The sequence below is a fragment of the Mauremys mutica genome, chromosome 12 (genome assembly GCF_020497125.1).
Source record: "Mauremys mutica isolate MM-2020 ecotype Southern chromosome 12, ASM2049712v1, whole genome shotgun sequence".
Lineage (NCBI taxonomy): Eukaryota > Metazoa > Chordata > Testudines > Geoemydidae > Mauremys > Mauremys mutica.
The window spans coordinates 7,826,714-7,851,897 of NC_059083.1; the positions used below are offsets into that span (position 1 = coordinate 7,826,714).

At 53.0% G+C, this 25,184-nt stretch overlaps 3 protein-coding genes and 1 long non-coding RNA gene across 4 annotated transcripts; all 4 read left to right on the forward strand.

Annotated features, from left to right (window-relative positions):
* The first annotated feature begins 2,114 nt into the window (after positions 1-2,114).
* On the forward strand, positions 2,115-5,578 carry LOC123347050 (C-type lectin domain family 2 member D-like). Its single transcript, XM_044984482.1, has 5 exons — positions 2,115-2,237; positions 3,114-3,233; positions 3,937-4,106; positions 4,418-4,521; positions 4,863-5,578. The coding sequence occupies exons 1-5, from the start codon at positions 2,126-2,128 to the stop codon at positions 5,008-5,010; spliced, it is 654 nt and encodes a 217-aa protein (XP_044840417.1). The 5' UTR covers positions 2,115-2,125; the 3' UTR covers positions 5,011-5,578.
* Positions 5,579-12,992: 7,414 nt separating this feature from the next.
* LOC123345854 (C-type lectin domain family 2 member D-like) lies at positions 12,993-16,602 on the forward strand. Its single transcript, XM_044982914.1, has 5 exons — positions 12,993-13,080; positions 13,939-14,043; positions 14,773-14,942; positions 15,272-15,375; positions 15,779-16,602. The coding sequence occupies exons 1-5, from the start codon at positions 12,993-12,995 to the stop codon at positions 15,924-15,926; spliced, it is 615 nt and encodes a 204-aa protein (XP_044838849.1). The 3' UTR covers positions 15,927-16,602.
* Positions 16,603-18,769: 2,167 nt separating this feature from the next.
* On the forward strand, positions 18,770-20,871 carry LOC123345855 (dipeptidyl peptidase 3-like). The gene is made up of 2 exons (XM_044982915.1): positions 18,770-18,782; positions 19,989-20,871. Exons 1-2 carry the CDS (start codon positions 18,770-18,772, stop codon positions 20,810-20,812), a joined length of 837 nt encoding a protein of 278 aa, XP_044838850.1. The 3' UTR covers positions 20,813-20,871.
* Positions 20,872-22,237: 1,366 nt separating this feature from the next.
* Positions 22,238-24,066, forward strand: LOC123347051. The gene is made up of 3 exons (XR_006573029.1): positions 22,238-22,302; positions 23,181-23,300; positions 24,011-24,066. It is a non-coding gene; the product is annotated as an uncharacterized LOC123347051 (long non-coding RNA).
* Positions 24,067-25,184: the final 1,118 nt, after the last annotated feature.

Sequence of the window (25,184 nt, forward strand, 5' to 3'; positions counted from 1 at the left end):
GCCCGCTGCGGCGGGGAGCCCAGAACCCTTTAAATCTCAGCCGCTGCTGGGATTTAAAGGGCTCTGGGCTGCCTGCAACCGCGGGGAGCCCGCAGCCCTTAAAAACTCAGCCGCGGCAGGGATTTAAAGGGCTCTGGGCTGCCTGCAACCGGGGGGAGCTGAGACCCTTTTAAATCCCAGCCGGCGGCCGGGAATCAGAGGGCTCTGCGCTGCCCGCTGCGGCGGGGAGCCCAGAGCCCTTTAAATCTCAGCCGCGGCTGGGATTTAAAGGGCTCTGGGCTGCCTGCACCCGCGGGGAGCACAGAGCTTTTAAAATCCCAGCCGCGGCAGGGAATCAGCGGGCTCTGGGCTCCCCTCCGCCGCAGGCAGCCCAGAGCCCTCTGATTCCCAGCCGCGGCTGGGATTTAAAGGGCTCTGGGCTGCCAGCACCCGCGGGGAGCCCAGAGCCTTTTAAATCCGAGCCGCGGCCGGGAATCAGAGGGCTCTGGGCTCCCCACCGCGGCGGGCAGCCCAGAGCCTTTTAAATCCCAGCCGCGGCCGGGAATCAGAGGGCTCTGGGCTGTCTGCTGCGGCGGGGAGCCCAGAGCCTTTTAAATCCCAGCCGCCGCCGGGAATCAGAGGGCTCTGGGCTGCCTGCTGCGGCGGGCAGCCCAGAGCCCTTTAAATCCCAGCCCCCCCCGGGAATCAGAGGGCTCTGGGTTGCGTGCTGCGGCGGGCAGCCCAGAGCCTTTTAAATCCCAGCCGCGGCCGGGAATCAGAGGGCTCTGGGCTGCCTGCAACCGCGGGGAGCCCAGAGCCTTTTAAATCTCAGCCGCTGCTGGGATTTAAAGGGCTCTGGGCTGCCTGCAACCGCGGGGAGCACAGAGCTTTTAAAATCCCAGCCGCGGCCGGGAATCAGAGGGCTCTGGGCTCCCCGCCGCCGCAGGCAGCCCAGAGCCCTCTGATTCCCGGCCGCGGCTGGGATTTAAAGGGCTCTGGGCAGCCCTGGCGGCGGCGGCGGGGGGGTGCTCCAAGCAGGGGAGAAAAAACATTGGTGGGGCAGAGCCCCTGCTTGGGATTTATTCATGGGGCTAAAGCCCCATAGCCCCATATAAGTCGGCGCCTATGCTTCTAACCACACCAAGTGATCAGCAGCGTTTCCGGGCTGCTGGGCTCGCAGGGCCCTTGGCCCTCAGGCCGGCTGTCCCCCTGCTCCCAGCGGAGGGGAGAGCTCGGTCTGTCTCCGCCACACCCCAGCTGGCGGGACTATGAACAAACTGGGGTAGGCACCCTCCTCCCCATCAAGCCCTGTACAGCAAAGCAGGTGCAGCGCCCCAGTGCTCCGGGATCCCCTTTGCTAACCCAGCTTGACGCCTGGGCCTGTCTGAGCTCAGTGGGAAGTGCAGGGGATAATTAGGCGAAGGGGAGACCTTTCCCATTGCCCCTGGGTAATTAAAACCAGTCTCTGCCGGGCCTCTTTCCATAATATTTTCAAAAGGAAAAGTTTCTACCTTCCCCTGATAAGGCAGAGCCAAGCTGATTTTCATGCCGGCAGGTTGGGCTTTTCACAACTATCTCAGGGGTGAGGGGAGGGATCATCAAAACCAGCCTTCTAGGGGAAGAGGCACTTGAGTATTGGATATCTGCTGGCTCCCTGCAAAGGCACCTCCACAGGGAGACAATGGATAATCTGGAAGTTTAGCCAATAAAAAAAGGGGGTGAGTATCTATTGGGTTTCTGGGAAACGGGGCGGGCAAAGCCCGCCCCATGCTAATGGATCCCCCCCCCAGCCTAAGGGGAGGATCTACAGGACCTCAGAAACCCACTAATTGCGGGGGACAACTAATAAAAGAAAGGGGGTGAGTATCTATTGGGTTTCCAGGAAATGGGGCGGGCGAGCCCGCCCCATGCTAACGGAACCCCCCCCAGCCTAAGGGGAGGTAGCAAGAAAGACACCAGTGACCTGGAATGTGCTGGGATTTGTGAAATCCTGAGTTACAGATCACTTTGGGAATCTGCAGGGTGGAGAGGATCCGGAGCCAGGATCTGCACAGCTGGTTGGAACAGTCGCTGCTGGCTCGGAGCCGACAGTTAATGGCAGAGAGGAGCTGATCCCAGCCCGGTGCACAGCCACATCCATTCACCCATGTGTGTCACTGAGGGAAGAGGGATGCAGAAAGGAGCGGATCCCACTGAGCAGAAACTGCACCCAGCACCCAGTGGCAAGGGAGAGCCGGGGAGAAGAGAAGCAGAGCCAGGTACTGAAGCACCAGTGTCTACTCTAATAATTATTAAAACTGCAACACTCAGAAGCCACAATCCTGGATCAGGAGTAGGTTTGGCAGCCTGCCAATTAACCCCTTTAATTAATGTTAATTGACTGCCTAGTATTTAATGACCATCAAATATTGTCCAATATTGCAGAAAGAACGACCTGATGTAGGCAGCAGCCTGCCAATCTCATTGAACGATGGCGCCATTCTTTCTTTTTCACTGTTTTGCACTATTCTGACTTAAAATAAGTCAAGGAAATAGCTTCTCTTTTCTAACTAGGCACAAATACCTGTCGAAGGCTGAGCCTATAGAAGACCACGAGGTCTTCAACTTTTTGTCACTGTTGTTACTTTTAACAAATTAGTGCTTCAAAATATTTGACCATATAGACCCAATTTGACAATATTTCACTGGTCAATTGACCAATTATTTTTGGAAGAGTCAAATCCCCCACCTAAATCAGGACCCTGCTGTGCATGGTGCTGTACAAATACAAAGAAACTGTGAATGACGTGTGGTTACATGGAGTAGGTATGTGTGTAACCTGACAGTTGCATGTTCCTGTCCCGGTTACCCTCCCTCCCCCATTCTCAGCTTTGTTACACACCCTTGTAGTGACCTGTCTGTTAGATTTTAAGCTCTGTGAGGCAGAGACTCTCTTTCCATGTGCTGATAAGGCAGCTGCAGCAGTGAGATTCCAATTCTGTTGGGATTCCTTGGGTGCTGCCCTCATAGACATTTGCTATAGAATTATACTGTAGAATTTGCGCAGGCCCCAGCAGCTGATCCGCTGATACTGTTCGCTCTGCTCCCCTGGCCCCTCCGGACCAGCCCAAGGAACTTTAACTTTTCTCTTTCAGGTTATTGGCCTGGCCCCCAGTCCCCAAAACCTGCTGCACAGAAAGTGCTGGTGGCTGTTCTAGGCGCAGTCACTGCCCTCCTCGTTCTCACACTGATCGTTACCACAGCTGCTTTGGCAGGTGAGTGAAGAATCTCTCCTTGGGCTCCCATTCAGCCCTGACCTGTCACCAGTAGATGCTCTGTGCTCCCTGGTGTCTCTGGCTTCCCTTGGGCCAGGAAGGATTCATACAGGACACATCTCTGCTCTTTACCACTCCCTCCAGTGAAGCGTGTGCCTGGGGGGACTCTCTTTACACACATCCCGGCTGTATGAAGATTGATGGAGGCAGTTTAGCTCTCCCTGTCAAATCAGTAGTAAAGCAGGGAAGCTCAGTTTCATTTTCACATATAGCTGGTTACGGCCCAGCCATCCTGAGCTCTTTGTCCCCAGTCTCTCTATGGCAGTGCACAGTCCTGGAACAGGAACAGGCCTGTGATACTAGAACCCACTTCACTGTCAATGGAAGAACCTGCAGTATCACCACAAAAGCAGGCGTCTGTTAGAGGTTCCCCAGGAGCATGACCGTGTCCATCACTCCCAGGCGTAGCACAGCCAGGGGTTACCATTTAAGGTGTTGCATGTCAACCTTCTTGGGACTGTGCACACTGTGGGGGACACCAGGAGCCCAGATGGTCTGTCCTCCTTTCTAGCACTCTGGTCAGATTCCAGAAGCACCTGAAGCCTGGCTGGGGGGAAGAAAGGGGAGGGGGAGTTGACTCTGACACAGAGCAGGGGGCAGAGGAGGAGACAGTCTCACTGACGTGTTCCCTTCTCATTTTCAGGGGGGAAATCGACACCGTGTTTGGCTGCCGTCGCATGCCCTGAAGGCTGGGTCGGGTACGGAGGGAAATGTTACTATTTCTCAGAGCTGGAAGGGAACTGGAGCTCCAGCCAGAGCCACTGCTCTTCCCTCGGCGCCTCCCTGGCTGGGATCGACACCCTGCAGGAGAACGTGAGACACACACAGGTGTTTTGTGACTGCCATAGACAGGGCTTGGGTTGCTAGCTCTGGAAGCCCCTAGAGACTGACGTACCCTGGAGTCTCTAGTGGTGAGAGATGCGAGTGAACAAAAGTCCTGGCAGCTGAGTTCCAGTCCTGTCTGCTTTCAAATGCAGACCTCAGAGCCCCAGAGAGGGAGGGGCTGGGGAAATGTGGTGGGCTGAGAAGAGTAATGCGACAGGGAGGTGAGGAGGAGCCTCACGGTGGGAGAGGTGATGGATGAGAGACTTCACCCTCCTTTTCCCTTGGATTTGTTTCCACAGGCTTTCATGCTGCGCTATAAAGGTCCCCCAGACCACTGGATCGGCCTCCAGAGGGAACAGGACCAGCCCTGGAAATGGCCAAATGGCACAGAATTCAACAACCTGTGAGTCCCTTTCCTTCCATTCACTCCCCACATGTTGGGGTCAAACACCGAATGTGGACAGACTGGTGGGTATTAATACTGCAGCATCACCCCAGTGCCTAGGCACCGTAGAGGGGGAGACAATCCCTGCACCAAAGCCCCAATCCCTGCAACAAAGTAGGACGGACAGATTAGATAGATCAGATACAGACCAGAGGCCCAGCTGTGTAGGGGCAAGAGGGATCACGACTCATTTTTTAAACCACTTTAGGACAGCAGATGAGACGAAAGCCTGCGGCACTGGTCAGAATGATGTTTTTGCTGACCCTGACTGATCCTAGTCCCGTCACTTTCTGTTACAGGTTTGAAGTAAGGGGAGGAGGAGACTGTGCTTATCTGAATGAGAAGGCTGCTGTCAGCTCTTCAAGGTGCTACACGAGGAGAAACTGGATCTGCAGCAAACCAGATGTAACGATGAAGACAAATGACAATTCAGCAGGAAGGGACTGAAATGTCTGAGAATCACAGAGATGATGTCACCATTTCCTAACAACGCCATGGAATGAAAACGTCACTTTAGCAAAGACCCAATCAGCTTGACAAGTCGCACTGCGCTCAGATCACTGAACCTTTTGCTGTTTAACACCTAAAACTAAAGTCAGGAAAACATGTAGGCACAATGTGATCAAACTGAAAAGTCAGTGTCCCTATTTCCCCTGCATAGTCAGTTGGTCATCTGGAAAGACCCTTATAAACAATCGCAGGAGATCTGCTGGCTGGGGGGGATCACAATTTACCATCTGAAGGGCTCCATCAGAAACTGGAACTTTAAAAAATTGTTCAGTTTTAACAGATTCAGGTGCACAACTTCTCTTTAACCTCATTTGAATGGGGGGCAAGGGGAGAGTGGGAAAGCGTATTGCTATATTTGTATCAGTCTGTCCTTCTCCTGAAGGGGTCCTGTAAATATTTCAGGGGTGTGTTAACGCTAGGGCTTGCGTTAGCCCCTCCACTTGTCCCTGTGGAATGTGCCTTAGGGAATTGGGGCGGGGGGGGGGGAGTGCCTGTATTGCTTTAGGCTAGTGCCTTTATTAGCCCATCCTTTACTCATGATACTCTAGAATTGTATATAGTACATATCTTCCTGTATATCAGTTTTCTATGAAGCTGTTAAAATATAATAATTTATTTTTTTTATTAAAAGAATTGGAACAGACTCAGCCAGTGTCTCCTGTGATAGTTCCCTGCAGAATCTTCCTCTAGATATCTGGATAAAACTCTGAGCCAGACTTTGAGACTCCTTTAGCCCAGCATTTTCCCAGATGTCTCAGGTCCGTGCAGTGGAAAAGCATCATGGAGGTGACCCTCCAAATTTGGCTTGGGTTGCTGTGATGCAGCAGACCTAGGTTATCTAAAGAACGTTTGGTCACTGCTCTTCAGATCTCCAATCCTAATCTCTCTGCTGGGAGGACTGACCATAGAGGGCCACCCCTGGAATTCAGGTGGGCAGGGGCAGGTAATAATCTCTCTTCCCCCTCCCTTACCAGAAACTCTGTAGGGACAGGCACATCCTCCTTCTGCGTGAACCTTCTGAGCCCCACGTAGGAGGAGGCCTGATGCTCAGCTGTGAGTGAACCTCAGTTTAAGGTGAGAAGAGTGAAACACCAAGAGGCAATTTTCCCCCTTCCATTGTAAGCTGGCAGCCTTGTGGGCCTCCCTTTCAGCAGCCATTCATGTCACGTGTGCATGGGTGTGATTCAGACTCTGGCCAGAAACACCCAGGTTACAGTGAGTATGACAGACTGGAGCCCTGTGTCCCACCTGCAGTTACATGTGAAGCTTCCTGGTGTCCTTACTGTTAACAGCTACAAACCATCAGGCCAGTTTGCTGTGACCCCTTGTTGCAGGCCTGAAGGTGTGAGCATGGGAGTGTCTCAGTGCAGAACCCCCTTCATCAAGGCCTGGCTCTGTCAGCACCTTTCCGAACAGCACCCCTGTATCTGCAGCAAACCAGATGTAACGATGAAGAGAAATGACAATTCATTTCTCTTCATCTTCCCACAACCTTGCATGAGTCCCAGCGTTTTCCAGTGAGACCCCACCCCCCCTGTCAGCCCCTGCGTGTGAGAGTGAATGTGAGTCAGGGACTTGCCATCTGCGCTACACCCTGCATGTGTGAGGGCGAGTGCCATTCAGTGAGGTGCCCACAGCGTGATGCCCTGCACGTTTGAGGGCGAGGCAGATTCAGTGCAGTGACAAGCATACAATGCAATGTGCTCGTGAGGACGAGCGCAGTACAGTGCGGTTCTCCTTATGCGACGCCCCACGTACGTGAAGGCCAGGCCTTTCAGAGCAGTGCACCCTGTACGAGGTCTTGCATCTGTGAAGGGGAGGGTGTTTCACTGCAGTGCCCCCTGTGCAATGTCCCACATGTGTGAGGACCATTCAGTACACTGCCTCTTGTGCAATGCTCTGTGTGTGAGAGCAATTCAGGCCTTTGACTCCCAAAGGATGCCCTGCACATGTGAGGGTGAAGCCGATTCAGTGGGTACCACCTGTGGAATGCCCCATGTGTGTGAGTCCAATTCAGTGCGGTGTGCCCTGTGCAGTGCCCTGCGTGTGAGGGTGCAATTCGGAGCTGTGAGACACAAGCAATGCCCTGCATGTGAAATCAAGTGCAATTCACTGCAGTGACCCCCTCCCATGACAACAAATGTGTGTGAGGTCTACAGCAAGAATGGTGTGGGGTGGGGGCGGAAGGTTGTGGGAAGAGGCGGGGTGGAACGGGTGATTGGGGGAAGGAGTGGATCTTGTGTGATGCTCTGTGTGTGGGCAGGACTGGCTCTAGGTTTTTTGACACTCCAAGCAAAAGAAATTTTGGCTGGTCCCCCACCCCCTGCCACCCCAGCCCTGGGCTCTCTGTCTTCTCCCCCCACCCCCAAACGTGACCTCCTCATTCACCACAGCAATCCCTGTTTACACTTGCAGTGGGGATCAAACCGTTTCTCCTATTTTTATTTCACTTTAGTATAAATTTTGCCCCCCCCATCCACTGCAGCCCCATCTTTAGTGCTCCAAATGCACATGGAAGCCATAGGGACTAACCCTCAAACCTTGTACCCAGAAAGGGATGGGGATCTAGTAAAGAGGGTGCAGGCAACGGAGCGGGTGTGGGGACGCTTGGGGGCTCTACACTGGCAGAGAAGTGGGGTGTGATGTACTCACAGAGGGTGGAGGAGGAGAGGGGGTATCAGGAGGGTTGCAGGAGAAGAGGGGCAGGGGAAGAGGGAGGTGAGGGAGGACAGGGCTCGGGGAGGGTACAAGGGGAGAGGTGCGGGGGAAGGGAGAGTACATGGGAAGGCGCAATGGGGGAAGGTACAAGTGGAGGGGCTGGGAGCGGGATGGGGGGTGCCAGGGCTGAGAGGGGCAGGCGCTGACAGCTGCTTCCCCAGCCCTCTGCAGGCAGAGCCGAGAGGACGGACACTGACCCCCAGGAGCCCGAGCCGTGGGGGTCCCCCGGCAGGGCAGTATCCCCCCCAGCCCCGCTCGGAGCCGGGCTCTGCCTCTCCCCGGCCAGGGCAGGCAGCGCGGGGCTGAGGTGGGGGAGGTGCACGGCGGGCTGGGTCCGGGGGCAGCTCCCTGGCAGCTCGGGCTGCCCAGCCACTCGCCCCGTCAGCGCGAGCCGGGATCCGCGTCCCCCGCCCAGCCCGGCAGCGCCCTGCACAGCCACTCGGGCACCCTGGGGAGACTCAGAGCAGCAGCAGCGGTCGAGGCAGCAGGACCCCTCCGCCCCTCCCTGCCTCCCGGGCCCTGCTTCCCTCCCTCCCCAGCTCCTCACACCCAGGCTGGGCTGCAGTTCAGGCTGCTCTGCTGCTGGGGAGCCCGAGCATCATCCCCGGAGCCAGGGGCGGCTCTGGACATTTTGCCGCCCCAAGCATGCGCTTGGCGTGCTGGGGCCTGGAGCCGCCCCTGCCTGGAGCTGAGCCCCTCTCGCCGCCGCAGCCCGGGCTCAGCTCCAGGGGATGATGCTTGGCAGGGCAGCCTGAACTGCGGTCCAGCCTGGGAGACTCAGGCTGCCGTGACGCCACCTAGCGACTGCAGCCAGAACTGCAGTGTCAGTTCCAGCTCAGCCTGAAAGCCTCAGCCGACAGGGAACATCTTGGTTCAGGGCTGGCTCCCAGCCTTATGCTCCACAAGGGGAAAAAAAAGAAAAAAAAAGGCGGGGGGGCTGGAGTGCCGCCCCTTGGAAAGTGCCTCCCCAAGCACATGCTGGGAGTGTTGGTGCCTAGAGCCGGCCCTATGTGTGGGAGCAATTCAGGGCTTTGAATCCCATGGGGTGCCCTGCACCTGTGAGGATGAAGCCGATTCAGTGGGTACCACCCGTGGAATGCCCCATGTGTGTGAGGGTGATTCAATGCAGTCTTTCCCGTGCCACACACTGCTTATGTGAGTCCAATTCAGTGCGGTGCGCCCTGTGCAGTGCCCTGCGTGTGAGGGTGCAATTCGGAGCTGTGAGACACAAGCAATCCCTGCATGTGAAATCAAGTGAAATTCAGTGCGGTGCCTCCTTGTGTGATGTGCTGTGAGTGTAGCCTAGTGCAATTTGATGCGGTGCCCTCGTGTGACATGCTGTGCAAGTGTGTCTGAGTGCAATTCAGTGTGATGCCCCCTGTGGGATTCGCTGCATGTGTGTGGGTTAGATACACTGCATGTTTGGGTTAGCGCTATTTGGTGCAGTGCACCTTTTTGACATGCTTTGTGGGTTTTAGTTAGTGCAATTTGGTGCGGTTCCCAATACATGATATGCTGAGAGAATATGGGTTAGTGCAATTCACTGTAGTGCCCCATGTGTGAAACGCTGCATGTGTGTCAGTGCAATTCAGTGTAGTGCCCCCGTCTGACGTGCTGCGTGTGTTGGTTACTGCAATTCAGTGTGTTGCGTGTGCGTGTGTTAGTGCAATTTGTTGCAATGCCCTATGTGATGCGCTGCACATGTGGGTTAGCGCTAGTCAGGGCTGTGTCCCCCGTGTGACACACTGCATGCGTGTGGGTGAGAGCAATTCAGTGCAGTATCCTCTGAGTGAAGCGTTAAGTGTGGATGTCATTGCAATTTTGTGCGGCGTCCTGTGTGTGCAATGCTGTGTGAGCTACTGTAATTCTGTGCAGTGCTCCAAGTGTGACATCATCACTTGGCCTCTCTCCTCCCCCATCTCAACACCTGGAAGCACATCTGGAAGACAAAGACTCTGAACTGGGGAAGGGAGGTCCAAGGCTGGCAGGCAGCCCCAATCTGTGTATTGAGGAACTGGGGCCTGCTTGTTCCATCTGTCAGGATGAGACACTCGTTATTCAAATCTTGCTTAGTCTGCTCAAGTTAGACTTGTTGGATTGTGAATTTGTTTTGTTTCTTAGGTAACTAACTCTGACCTCTCTGCCTGCCACTTATAATCACTTAAAATCTATCTTTCTATAGCTAATAACTCTGTTTTCTATTTGACCTAAACAGTGTTTTCTGATTGAAGTGCTTGGGGGAAATCTCAGCTCAGGTTACAGAGGCTGGTGCATGTCCACTTTCCTATGAAGATGTGATGAACTAGGTAATGAGCTCACACTGGCCAGGCTTTTGATCAGTGCAAGATGGGGCACAAGTCTAGGGAGCTGAGGGGAATTGGCTGACGTCTCCCTACTGATGGTTCATGAGTATCTGGGATACCATTCGTGTAACTCAGCTGGGTGTGTCTCTGCCTGCGGATGGCTGTAAGAGCAGTGTGGGCCAGAGGCTTGTACCTTGACATCAGCATCACAGTGCGAGAGGCCGCCCAGGTTGGTGCGTTTGGAGGGCTCAGGGTCCCACAGTCCAAGCTGCACTCTGGGGACCCCATCACAGTGGGTCAGTGCAATTTGGTGTGATGCCCCTTGTGCTAAACCATTGTTGTGCGAGGACGAGCGCAAATCAGAGCAGTGAGATACACGTGATGCTCTGTGCATGTGGGGCTGAAGGTGATTCAGTGTGGTGTGACGCCCTGTGTATGTTAGGGCAAGTGCACTTGAATGCATTACATCCTGTGCAACGCATTATGAGTCTGTTGTGGGTGATGGCGATTCAGTGCATTCCTCCTGTGCGACACTCTGCGTGTGTTAGGGCATGTGCAATTCAGTACGGTGCACCCTGTGTGATGTGCTACCTGCACCTAATGCAATTCAGTGCGGTACCCCTTGTTTGACATGCTGTGTGTTTGCTAGTGCAAGTCACTGTGGTGCTCCCTGTGCTACACCCTGCTTGGATGCAGGTGAGCATGATTCCATGTGATGCTGCCTGTGAAATGCCCCATGCGTGAAGGGAAATGCCAGGCAGGGCAGGGGCCCCTGTGGACACCCTGTGTGTGTGAGGGTGAGTCATTGCAGTAATGCCAGCTGGGTGTGAGGGAAAGGGGGAGTCAGTGTGGTACCCACTGCATTGGGTCCAGAGTGTGTGAGATTTCAGTGCAGTAGGAAGCAGCTGGAGGCTGAGGATTGTGGGTGAGCCGGGCTCTGTCAGACGCACTCCCTTGCCCCGGGGCAGTGGTTGGGGCTAGGGTCACAGCTAAGTGGCCCAGGGCAGCGGCTCTCAACCTTTCCAAACTGCTGAACCCCATTCAGGAGTCTCATGTGTTCCCCCAAGTTTCACCTAAATTAAAAACTACTTGCTAACAAAATCAGACATAAAAATACAAAAGTGTCATGACCATAATTACTGAAAAATGTGCTGACTTCCTCATTTTACCATAGAATTGTAAAATAAATCAATTGGAACATAACAATTGTACTGGCATTTCAATGTGTGGCATACAGAGCAGTATAGACAGGTCATGGGCTGTATGAAATTTCAGTTTGTACTGACCTAGCTGGTGCTTTTTATGTAGCTTCTTGTAAGAAGAGGCAAATATCTAGATGAGTTGATGTGCCTCTCCAAGACCTCTACATACACCAGGGGTGCACGTATCTACCCCTGGTTGAGAACCACGGGCCTAGGGCACTTCTCCTGGGAAACACGTGCCCTGTTGGCTCTCACAGAAGGACGGACTGGGCCCCACATGGGAGGAGGGGAGTCCCCCAGGCGGCCGCCGCCGCAACTGAGAGGGGACAACATTTTGTGTAGCACTTAGCAGTCTGTATCCCTTAAAGTAACATAGTCTCAAAGACAAACATCAGTTTTGCCAAGTACCTATAGGCCGTCTCCAGACCCCAGCGCGTCAAGAGCGTGCTTGGGCCGGGGGGGGGGGCGCTCTGCCTGTGGCCGGGAGGGCGGCAGGCGGCTCCGGTGGACCTCCTGCAGGCGTGTCGGTGGATGCGCCACCGGAGCCGCGGGACCGGCGACCGCCAGAGCACCCCCCGCAGCGTGCCGCCGTGCTTGGGGCGGTGAAATTGCTAGAGCCGCCCCTGGGTCCTGTCCTGGTGTCCTCGGAGCCCCCGCGGCCGGAGACAATTGTCCCCGGGAAGCATCTCAGCCGCTGGAAAAGACGCGGGGCAGGGGGCGCTAGGCAGCGGGGCGCAGGGGGCGGATCATGCGGCTGGCAGAGGCCGCGGCAGGAACAGCGCTGAAGGCTCCTCCCTGACTCCAGCTTCTCCCCCCCCCCCTTTGAAATCCGCAGCTGCAGGCACCGAGGGGACGTAACCCCCTCCCCCGCCCGCAGCGATTTCAAGGGCCCTCACGGCAGGGACACGCCACTCACAGCTTCCCCCCGCCCCGCCTCTGCCGGAGAGACACCCGGGGCCAGGGGGGGCACGTGACCAGGGGCTGGAACCCAGCCAAGCCAGCTGACCTCAACGCCCCTTTCATTGGTGCACTCACGGCGACAGCTGTAGTGACGTCAGAGAGCCCGTGCTCAGCGGGGAGTCCGCGCTGCCGGGCTCACCGGTGCGTTGAGCTGACGCGCTCGGGCGCCTCCTAGCGGAGGGCAGAGCTGAGCCCGAGCTACGCCCCAGCTGGCGGTAGGGATGTTCCTTCCCTGCCAAAATCTTGATAAAACTGAAAAATAAAGGTTTCCTTGCATTTAAAAAAAAAAAAACACCGAACAGCGCAGCCCTGGCAGCGCCCCCGAGCTCCCTGCTCGAGGCAGAGCCGAGCTCATTGTCATGCTGGCAGATCGGGCTTTTCACAACTGATCACAATCAGCCTCCTAGGGGAACAGGAGATTCAACATCCTCTATCTGCTGGCTCCCTCCTAAAGCAGCGCAGAGCTGGAGGGACGGGACAATGAATAATCTTGAAGTTTAGCCTGGGAACGAGGTGACAAATGGCAAGAAAGACACCAGTGACCTGGAATGTGTTGTGACTTGTGAAATCCTGATTTACAGATCACTTTGGGATCTGCAGAGTGGAGAGGATCCAGAGCCAGGATCTCCACAGCTGGTTGCAACAGTGGCTGCTGTCCGAGATCAGAGTTACTGGCAGAGAGGGGCTGAGCCCAGCCAACATCCATTGACTTGTGTGTGTCACTGACAGAAGAGGGATGGAGAAAGTTGCAGTTTCTGCTCAGTCAGATCAGCTCCTAGCACCCAATGGCAAGGGAGAGCCAGAGAGAAGAGAAGCAGAACCAGGTACTTGAAGCTGCCATGTCTACTTTATAAATTAATATTAGATTTGCAAGACTCTAGCACTCAGTCAAGATCGGGACTAGGTTTGTCAGCCTGGTAATTAACACACCAGATAATGTTAATTGACTGCCTAATATTTGATGGCCATCAGATATTCCAAAAAGGTGCCGTCTACAGCAGGGCATTCTATATATTTCATAGAATGGAGCCATCGTTCATTCTTTTTCACTGTTTTGCATTTTTCTGACTTCAAATAAGTCCATGAAATAACTTGTTTTTTATAATTAGGCACAAATCTCTATCGAAGGCTGAAACCAGGAAGTTTTCAACTTTTTGTCACTGTTCTAATAAATTAGTGTTCCAAAATATTTGACCAGCGTAGCCATAATTCGACAATATTTGGTCAATTTTCCAGTTACTTTTGGAGCAGTCAAATCCCCCACCCTAATCAACCGTTGTGCAAGCTGTTGTACAACCACAAAGAAACTGTAAGTGACTTGTGGTTACATGGACTTGTGGTTACATGTGTGCAACATGACAGTTGCATGTTTCTATCATGGTTACCCTCCCTCCTCTGTTCCCTGCTTGGCTACGCCCACTTGTCTATTAGAATTTAAGCTCCCTGAGGCAGAGACTCTCTTTCCATGTGCTGATAAGGCAGCTGCAGCAGTGGGATTCCAATTCTGTGGGGATTCCTTGGGTGCTGCCGTCATAGACATTTGCTATAGAATTAGAAATACTGTAAAATTTAAACAGTAAAATTTGTGCAGGCCCCAGCAGCTGAGCCGCTGATACTGTTCGCTCTGCTCTCCGGCCCCTCCGGAGCAGCCCCAGGAACTCTAATGGCCTTTTCTCTTTCAGGTTATTGGCCTGGCCCCCAGTCATCAAAAGTGCTGGTGGCTGTTCTAGGCGCAGTCATTGCCCTCCTCATTCTCACAGTGATCGTTACCACAGCTGTTTTGGCAGGTGAGTGAAGAGTTCTCCCTACGCTCTCCTAAGACCCCATTCAGCCCTGACCCGTCACCAGGTCTGTGCTCTGTGCTCCCTGGTGTCTCTGGCTTCCCTTGGGCCAGGAAGGATTCATACAGGACACATCTCCTCTGCTCTTTACCACTCCCTCCAGTGAAGCGTGTGCCTGGGGGGACTCTCCTTACACACATCCCGGCTGTATCAGGATTGATGGAGGCAGTTTCGCTCTCCTTGTCAAATCAGTAGTAAAGCAGGGAAGCTCAGTTGCAGAGCACGGCTTGGTTATGGGCCCAGCCGTCCTGCGCCCCTTGTCCCCAATCCCTATGGCAGGGCACAGGCCTGTGATACAGTATCACTAGAACCCACTTCACTGTCAATGGAAGAACCTGCAGTATCACCACAAAAGCAGGCGTCTGTTAGAGATTCCCCAGGAGCACGACCTTGTCCATCACTCCCAGGTGTAGCACAGCAAAGGGTTACAATTTAAACTGTTACTTGTCATGTGGCTATGCAGCATCATGGGGGACACCAGGTGGAGACCAGATGGTCTGTCCTTTCTACCAGGACCAGCTCCTTCGACAGTCAAATGTCAAGTGCTCTGGTCAGATTCCAGAGGCACCGAAAGCCTGGCTGGGGGGAAGGAAGGGGAGGGGGAGTTGACCCTGACACAGAGCAGGGAGCAGAGGAGGAGACAGTCTCACTGACGTGTTCCCTTCTCATTTTCAGGGGGGAAATCGACACCGTGTTTGGCTGCCGTCGCATGCCCTGAAGGCTGGGTCGGGTACGGAGGGAAATGTTACTATTTCTCAGATCTGGAAGGGAACTGGAGCTCCAGCCAGAGCCACTGCTCTTCCCTCGGCGCCTCCCTGGCTGGGATCGACACCCTGCAGGAGAAGGTGAGACACACACACAGGTGTTTTGTGACTGCATAGACAGGGCTTGGGTTGCTAGCTCTGGAAGCCCCTGGAGACTGAGGAACCCTGGAGTCTCTAGTGGTGACAGATCCGGGTGAACAAAAGTCCTGGCAGCTGAGTTCCAGCCCTGGCTGGACAGAGAGTCCATGGGGTGCTGTGCTCTCAAATGCAGAGCACAGAGCCTAAGAGAGGGAGGGGCTGGCGAAATGGAGTGAGCTGGGAAGAGTAAGGCGATGAGGAGGAACCTCGCAGTGGGAGAGGTGATGGATGAGAGACTTCACCCTCCTTTTCCCTTGGATTTGTTTCCACAGGCTTTCATGCTGCGCTATAAAGGTCTCCCAGACCACTGGATCGGCCTCCAGAGGGAACAGGACCAGCCCTGGAAATGGCCAAATGGCACAGAATTCAACAACCTGTGAGTCCCTTTCCTTCCATTCACTCTCCAGATTTTGGGGTCAAACACCAAATGTGGACACACTGGTGGGTATTAATACTGCAGCATCACCCCAGTGCCTAGGCACCGTAGAGGGGGAGACAATCCCTGCACCAAAGGTTTTGTCTCTAATTCATGGTTTAAACAAAGAAAACAGATTTTTTCCTTTTATTTTCTATGTTAAAGTGCTTTGCTGCGAGGTATGATAGACATATCAGACTGATCACATACAGACCAGAGGCCCAGCTGTGTAGGGGCAAGAGGGATCACGACTCATTTTTTAAACCACTTTAGGACAGCGGATGAGACGAAAGCCTACGGCACTGGTCAGAATGATGTTTTTGCTGACCCTGACTGATCCTAGTCCCCTCACTTTCTGTTACAGGTTTGAAGTAACGGTCGAAGGAGACTGTGCTTATCTGAATGAGAAGGGTGTTGTGAGCTCTTCAAGGTGCTACACGAGGAGAAACTGGATCTGCAGCAAACCAGATGTAATGATGAAGATGAATGACAATTCAGCAGGAAGGGACTGAAAAATCTGAGAATCACAGAGATGTCACCATTTCCTAACAACGCCATGGAATGAAAATAGCACTTTAGCAAAGACCCAATCAGCTTGACAAGTCGCACTGCGCTCAGATCACTGTGAACCTTTTGCTGTTTAACACCTAAAACTAAAGACAGAAAAACATCTAGGCACAATATAATCAAGCTGAAAAGTCAGTGTCCCTGTTTCCCCTGCACAGTCAGTCAGTGGGCTGGAAAGACCCTTATAAACAATAGCAGGAGATCTGCTGGGTGGAAGGAATCACAATTTACCATTTGAAGGGCTCCATCAGAAACTGGAATTTAAAAAAAATTGTTCAGTTTCAAAAGGTTCAAGTGGACAACGTCCTTTTAATGTTATTGGGGTGGGGGGAAACATATTGCTATATCTGTATTCGTCTGTTCCTCGCCTAAAGGGGTCTTGTAAATATTTCAGGTGTGTGTTCATGCTAGGGCCTGTGTTAGCCCCTCCACTTGTCCCTGTAGAATGCGCCTTTGGGAATTTTAGGGGAGGAGGGTGGTATTAATGCCAGTGCCTGTATTAGCCATTCTTTACGAATGATCCCATAGAATTAGCATTTGTATATTGTGTGTGTATATCTATCTATATATTGTATATAGTGTGTATTTTACTGTATATTAATATTAAACTTATTAAAATAATTTGAACGGACTCAGACAGTGTCTGTGATAGTTCCCTGCAAAAGCTTCCTCTAGATACTTCTGGATAAAACTGTCTTTCTGCAAGCTCTGAGCCAGGCTTTGAGGCTCCTTTAGCCCAGCATTTCCCCAGATGTCTCAGGTCAGTGCAGTGGAAAAGCATCTTGGAGGTGACTCTCCAAAGTTAGCGTTGGTTGCTGTCAGGACTGACCATAGAGGGCCACCCCTGGAATTCGGGTGGGCAGGGGCAGGTAATAATCTCTCTCCCCCTCCCTTACCAAAAACTCTGTAGGGACAGGAACATCCTCCTTCTGCGTGAACCTTCTGAGACCCAGGTTGGAGGAGGCCTGATGCTCAGCTGTGAGTGAACCTCAGTTTAAGGCGAGAAGAGTGAAACACCAAGAGGCAATTTCCCCCTTCCAATGTAAGCTGACAGCCTTGTGGGCCTCCCTTTCACTAGCCATTCATATGTACATGGGTGTCATTCAGACTCTTGCCAGACACACCCAGGTCAAAGCGAGTATGAAAGACTGGAGCCCTGTGTCCAACCTGCAATTCAGTGCAGTGCCGTGTGAGACATGTTGCATGTGTCAGTGCAGTTCACTGTGGTGCCCGTGTGATATGCTGCGTGTGTGTACTCATGCAATTCAGTGCAGTGCCCTCTGTATGATGTGCTGCAAGGTGGCTTAGTGCAATTCTGTGTGGTACTCCCTGTGTGATCTGTTGCATGTGTGTCTGCAATTAAATGCGGTGCCTCCGTGAGACACGCTGGCACTGCATCTGTGCGTTAGTGCTATTCAGCGCACTGCCCCTCGTGTCACACTATGGGAGTTTGCGTTAGGATATTTTGGTGCGGTGCCCCTGTGTGATACAGTGTGTGCATGTGTTAGTGTATTTCATTACAATGCCATCATGTAATGCATTGTGTGTGTGGCTTAACGCAATTCAATATGGTGCCCCTCATGTGACAGGCTGTGTGTCTGGTAGTGCAATTCAGTGTGGTGTGATGCGCTGCCTGACTGTTTTTTAGCATAATTCAGTGTGGTGTAGGATGTGTGATTCACTCTGTGTGTGTGTGTGTGTGTGTGTGTGTGTGTGTGTGTGTGTGTTAGTGCTATTCAGTGCAGTATTGCCTGTGTGACATGCTGGTTGTCAGTGTATTGCCCAATTTGTGACATACTGCATGTGTCTGGCTTAGCGCAATTCGGTGCAGTGCCTTGTGTGTGACACGCTGCATTTGTGTGGGTTACTGCAAATCAATGTGGTTCCCCCAGTCTGATGCACTGTGTAGGTGTGTTAGTATAATTCAGTGTGGTGCACCCTGGGTCACAAGGTGGGTGTGTGGGTTGGAGCAATTCAGTGCAGTGTCTTCTGTGTGATGCTCTGCGTGTGAGTGTTTAGTGGAATTGAGTGCAGTGCCAAATGTATTACGGGTGCCATGTGTGTGTTGTTGCAATTCAATTGGGTGTCTCCCGTGTGACGTGCTGCCTGTGTCTATTTGTGCAATTCAGTGCAGTGCCCCATGTGTGATGCAGTATGAGGGTGGCTCAGAGCAATTCAGTGTGGTGCTGAAAGCATAATGCACTGTGTGTGTGGCTTAGGGTAAGTGAGTACAGTGCCTCCTGTATGACATGCTGCACGTATGGATATATCAACTCTATGCAGTACCCACTGCATGATGGGGTAAGTGTGTGCATGAGTGCAATTCTGTGCAGTGCTCCTGTATGATGCGATGTGCTCAGTGGTTTGAGCTTTGGTCTGCTAAAGCCGGGATTGTGACATAGTTCAATCCTTGAGGGCCCCACTTAGGGATCTGGGGCAAAATCAGTACTTGGTCCTGCTAGTGAAGGCAGGGGGCTGGACTTGATGACCTTCCTGTGTGTGTGTGTTACTGTAATTCAATAGGGTGCCTCCCGTGTGATGTGCTGCCTGTTGTCTGTTTGTGCAGTTCAGTAAAGTGCCGCGTGTGACGCAGTGTAAGGGCGAGGTAGAGCAATTCAGTCTGGTGCCCAAAGTGTTGTGTGTTGCGTGTGTGGCTTCGTGCAAGTAAGATCGCAGTGCCCCCTATGTGAAATGCTGAATGTATGGATTACATCCAGTCAATGTGATACCCACTGCATGATGCTTTAAGTGTGTGTGTGACTGCAATTCAGTGCAGTGTCCCTGTGCGATGGGATGTGCAGGTGGGTTTGTGTAATTCCGTTTGGTACTCCCCATGTAATGTGCTGAATGTTTGTGTGTTAGTGTAATTCATTACATTGCCTGTAATGTGCTAAATGTGTGGGTTACTTCAATTCGGTGTGATGCTCCCCATGTGACAGGCTGCGTATGTCTGTTAGTGCAATTCAGTGTGGTTCCCCCTCTGTGATCCACTGCAAGTGTGTCTTAGTTCAATTCACATGGTGCCCCATGTGTGGTGGGCTGTGTCTCTGGTAGTTCAATTCAGTGCAGTGCTCTGCCTACTGTGTGATGCACTGCGAGTGGGTGTGTTAGTTCCAGTCAGTGCACTGCCCCCTGTGTGAGGGCGCTTATGCGTGCCTTAATGCAATTCTGTGCAGTGCCCACTTTGTGATACTCTGTGAGCCTGTGACCTAGAGCAATTCAGTGCAGTGTCTTCTGTGTGATGCGCTGGGTGTGAGTGTTAGTAGAATTCAGTGCAGTACCAAATGTGTGATGGGCTGCATGCATATGTGTTACTGCAGTTCAGTGGGGTGCCTCCCCTATGACATACTTCCTGTTTGTGTTTGTGCAATTCAGTGTGGTACCCCTTGTGGGACACGCTGCATGTGTTAGTGCAATTCACTGTGGTTCTGCCTGTGCTACACCCTGCTTGGGTGCTGGTGAGCGTGATTCCATGTGATGCCGCCTGTGAAATGTCCTGTGTGTGTAAAGGGAAATGCCAGGCAGGGCAATGGCCCCTGTGGATACCCAGTGTGTGTGAGTGCAAGGAGGAGTCAGTGCAGTGCCCCGTGTGATGCCAGCTGTGTGTGAGGGAAAGGGGGAGTCAGAGTTGTGCCCACTGCGTTGGGTCCTGCGGGTGTGAGATTTGAGAGCAGCTGGAGGCTGAGGATTGTGGGTGATCCGGGCTCTGTCAGTCCCTTTCCCCCTGGGGGTGGTTAGGGGCTAGGGTCACAGCTAAGTGGCCAAGGGCAGCGGCTCTCAGGAGTCTGATGTAGCTTGTGTACTCCCGAGTGTCACCTCACTCAAAAACGACTTGCTTACAAAATCAGCCATAAACAGACAAAAGAGTCACAGCCACTAGTACTGAAAAACTGCTGCCTGTCTCCTTTTTACCATGGAATTAGTCTGGAATAGAAATATTGTATTTGCATTTCAGTGTGTAGGACACAGAGCAGTATAAACAAGTCAGTGTCTGTATGGAGCTTTAGTTTGTCCTGACATCACTGGTGCTTGCTATGTAACCTGCAACTTCGACAGAGAGGCTGTGATCAACCCGGAGACGGGGGAACTGATCCAGAGCTGGTACCATGGTGGCGAGACATGGGACAGCAAGTTCTCCACCATCGCATCGAGCTACGAGGAGTGTCGGGCCGAGTGTGTGGGGCTCTACCTCTGTCTCAACAAGGACGTGCTCCGGATTTTTGAGCTGGAAGGTGAGGATGCGGAAGACGTGATCTACATCAACTGGCTGAACATGGTGCGGGCCGGGCTGCTAGGGCTGGAGTTCTACACCCCTGAGACCGGCACCTGGCGCCAGGCTCACATGCAGGCACGCTTCGTGATCCTGCGGGTGCTGCTGGAGGCGGGCGAGGGGCTGGTGTCGCTGCAACACACCACAGGTGCTGACGGCAAACCCGATGCACTCATCACTCTTGACCGCAACAAGATCCTGCCCGTGGGGAAGCCGGCCATCGAGCGGTTCCTGCGAAGGCTGCAGGTGCTGAAGTCGACGGCGGATGTGGCGGGGGGCCGGGCGCTCTACGGGGGTTTCTCAGCCATGACAAATGAGGGGCCTGAGCGTTTCCTGAGCCTGCGTGACACTGTGCTGCTACGCAAGGAGGCACGCAAGATGTTTGTGCAAGCCAACACCCGCCTGGAAGGCGAGGATGTGACCCTGGTGCAGTACGAGGGTACCGCAGCCGGACTGATCCGCTCCTTCTCCGAGCGATTCCCTGAGGATGCTGAGCTCTTGGAGCGCCATCTGCTGGAGCTGTCGGACGCCGATGCCCACTTCTGGGCAAGCCAGGGCTGAGAACAGGGAGACCCAACCCCCCCACTGCACAGGGGACTCAATACACTCAGCTTTTGTACCTGCAAAAAAAAAACAAAAAAAAAAACCACTAGGCAAGGAGCTAGATGGAAGACCCCTGCGTACCCCCAGGAGTGCACAGAACCCCTGGTTGAGAACCACTGGCCCAGGGCACTTCTCCCGGGAAGCACGTGCCCTGTTGGCTCTCACAGAAGAACGGACTGGGCCCCACATGGGAGGAGGGGAGTCGCCCAGCCGCTGCACTAACTGAACTGGGAGGCGGACGCTGGCACTCGGGGATAGTGAGGCCACGTGAACACAGTCCCTGGCCAGCTGATCTTCCGGCAGCCTATAGCGAGCGGGTGGGCGGGAGCCTTATATAGAGCCCGCCTCCCTCTGCCGTTCACACGGGGCTGTGACTGTCCCAGGAGCTCGGAACAGCAGCTGCTGCCGGACTCCGAGGCAGGTAAGTCCCGGGTGGGAGGAGAAGTGTCCCCGCAAAGCTTTCCAAACGCTGCTAATCACGCTGGGCACAGGGGCACTAGGCAGCAGGGTGCAGATCAATGCGGCTCGCAGAGGCCGGGGGAGGAACAGCTTTCAAGGCTCAGACCTGACTCCAGCTTCTCCCCCTCGTTGCCCTTCTAGCGTCACCAAGTGATCAGCAGCGAGTCCGACCGACCCCTGCTCCCAGCGGAGGGGAGAGCTCGGTCTGTCTCCGCCACACCCCAGCTGGCGGGACTATGAACAAACTGGGATAGGGACCCTCCTTCCCCATCAAGCACCGTACAGCAAAGCAGGTGCAGCGCCCCAGTGCTCCGGGATCCCCTTTGCTAACCCAGTTTGACGTCTGGGCCTGTCTGAGCTGAATGGGAAGTGCAGGGGATAATTAGGCGAAGGGGAGACCTTTCCCATTGCCCCTGGGTAATTAAAACCAGTCTCTGCCGGGCCTCTATTTCCATAATATTTTGCAAAAGGAAAAGTTTCTACCTTCCCCTGATAAGGGCAGAGCCAAGCTGATTTTCATGCGGGCAGATTGTGCATTTCACAACTAACTCAGGGGTGAGGGGAGGGATGATCAAAACCAGCCTTCTAGGGGAAGAGGAGCTTGAGTATTGGATATCTGCTGGCTCCCTGCAAAGGCACCTCCACAGGGAGACAATGGATAATCTAAAAAAAGGGGTGAGTAGCAAGAAAGACACCAGAGCCCTGGAATGTGCTGGGATTTGTGAAATCCTGATTTACAGATCACTTTGGGAATCTGCAGGGTGGAGAGGATCCGGAGCCAGGAGCTGCACAGCCGGTTGGAACAGTCGCTGCTGGTTCGGAGCAGACAGTTACTGGCAGAGAGGAGCTGATCCCAGCCCGGTGCACAGCCACGTCCATTGACTGTGTGTGTCACTGAGGGAAGAGGGCTGGGGAAAGGAGCGGATCCCACTGAGCGGAAACTGCACCCAATAGCAAGGGAGAGCCGGGGAGAAGAGAAGCAGAGCCAGGTACTGAAGCATCAGTGTCTACTCTAATAATTATTAAAACTGCAACACTCAGAAGCCACAATCCAGGATCAGGAGTAGGTTTGGCAGCCTGCCAATTAACCCCTTTAATTAATGTTAATTGACTGCCTAGTATTTAATGACCATCAAATATTGTCCAATATTGCAGAAAGAACGACCTGATGTAGGCAGCAGCCTGCCAATTTCATTGAACGAAGGTGCCATTCTTTCTTTATCACTGTTTTGCACTATTCTGACTTAAAATAAGTCAAGGAAATAGCTTCTCTTTTCTAACTAGGCACAAATACCTGTCGAAGGCTGAGCCTATAGAAGACCACGAGGTCTTCAACTTTTTGTCACTGTTGTTACTTTTAACAAATTAGTGCTTCAAAATATTTGACCATCATAGACCCAATTTGACAATATTTCACTGGTCAATTGACCAATTATTTTTGGAAGAGTCAAATCCCCCACCTTAATCAGGACCCTGCTGTGCATGGTGCTCTACCGATACAGAGACACTGTGAATGACGTGTGGGTACATGGAGTAGGTATGTGTGTAACCTGACAGTTGCATGTTCCTGTCCCGGTTACCTTCCCTCCTCAGCTTGGCTACACCCACTTGTTGTGACCTGTCTACTACAACTTAAGCTCTGTGAGGCAGAGACTCTCTTTCCATGTGCTGATAAGGCAGCTGCTGCCGTGAGATTCCAATTCTCTTGGGATTCCTTGGGTGCTGCCATCATAGACATTTGCTATAGAATTATAAATACTGTAGAATTTGCGCAGGCCCCAGCAGCTGAGCCACTGATACTGTTCGCTCTGCTCCCCCGGCCCCTCCGGAGCAGCCCCAGGAACTCTAATGGCCTTTTCTCTTTCAGGTTATTGGCCTGGCCCCCAGTCCCCAAAACCTGCTGCACAGAAAGTGCTGGTGGCTGTTCTAGGTGCAGTCACTGCCCTCCTCGTTCTCACACTGATCGTTACCACAGCTGCTTTGGCAGGTGAGTGAAGAATCTCTCCTAGGGCTCCCATTCAGCCCTGACTTATCACCAGGTCTGTGCTCCCTGGTGTCTCTGGCTTCCCTTGGGCCAGGAAGGATTCATACAGGACACATCTCCTACTGTCTAGACCACTCCCTCCAGTAAGGCATGTGCCTGGGGGGACTCTCCTTACACACATCCTGGCTATATCAGGATTGATGGAGGCAGTTTAGCTCTCCCTGTCAAATCAGTAGTAAAGCAGGGAAGCTCAGTTGCAGAGCACGGCTTGGTTACGGGCCCAGCCATCCTGCGCCTCTTGTCCCCAGTCTCTCTATAGCAGGACACACCTGGAACAGGCCTGTGACACTAGAACCCACTTCACTGTCACCTGCAGTATCACCACAAAAGCAGGCATCTGTTAGAGATGCCCCAGGAGCATGACCGTGTCCATCACTCCCAGGTGTAGCACAGCAAAGGGTTACAATTTAAACTGTTACTTGTCATGTGGCCACGCAACATTGTGGGGGACACCAGGTGGAGCCCAGACGGTCTGTCCTTCTTTCTACCAGGACCAGCTCCTTGGACAGTCAAATGTCAAGTGCTCTGGTCAGATTCCAGAGGCACCGGAAGCCTGGCTGGGGGGAAGAAAGGGGAGGGGGAGTTGACCCTGACACAGAGCAGGGGGCAGAGGAGGAGACAGTCTCACTGACGTGTTCCCTTCTCATTTTCAGGGGGGAAATCGACACCGTGTTTGGCTGCCGTCGCATGCCCTGAAGGCTGGGTCGGGTGCGGAGGAAAATGTTACTATTTCTCAGAGCTGGAAGGGAACTGGAGCTCCAGCCAGAGCCACTGCTCTTCCCTCGGCGCCTCCCTGGCTGGGATCGACACCCTGCAGAAAAAGGTGAGACACATATACATGTTTTGTGACTGCCACAGACTGAGTTTGGCTTGCTAGCATTGGAAGCCCCTGGAGACTGAGGAAAGAGCTTCAAGCGTTAAGAGATCAGAGTTAAAAAGTCCTGGCAGCTGAATTCCAGCTCTGGTTGGACAGAGTCCATGCTTTGCAATACTCTGAAATGCAGACCACCAGAGAGGGAGGGACTGGGGAAATGCGGTGGCTGGGAAGAGTAAGGTGACAGGGAGGTGAGGAGGAGCCTCACGACGTGAGAGGTGATGGATGAGAAAGTTCACCCTCCTTTTTCACTTGGATTTGTTTCCACAGGCTTTCATGCTGCGCTATAAAGGTCTCCCAGACCACTGGATCGGCCTCCGGCGGGAACAGGACCAGCCCTGGAAATGGCCAAATGGCACAGAATTCAACAACCTGTGAGTCCCTTTCCTTCCATTCACTCTCCAGATGTTGGGGTCAAACACCGAATGTGAACAGACTGGTGGGTATTAATACCCCAGTGCCTAGGCATTGTAGAGGGGGAGACAATCCCTGTTCCAAATAGCTTCTCTCTAATTCATGATTTAAAGAACACCGATTTTTTGCTTTCATTTTCTATGTTAAAATGCTTTGCTGTGAGGTACGACGGACAGATTAGATTGATCAGATACAGACCAGAGGCCCAGCTGTGTAGGGGCAAGGGGAATCAATACTTGTCTTTTAAACCACTTTAAACCACAGCGGATGAGATGAAAGCCTACGGCACTGGTCAGAATGATGTTTTTTGCTGACCCTGACTGATCCTAGTCCCGTCAGTTTCTGTTACAGATTTGAAGTAAGGTGTGGAGGACACTGCTTATCTGAATGAGAAGGGTGCTATGAGCTCTTTAAGGTGCTACACGAGGAGAAACTGGATCTGCAGCAAGCCAGATGTAACAATGAAGAGAAATGACAATTCAGCAGGAAGGGACTGAAATATCTGAGAATCACAGAATAATGTCACCATTTCCTAACGA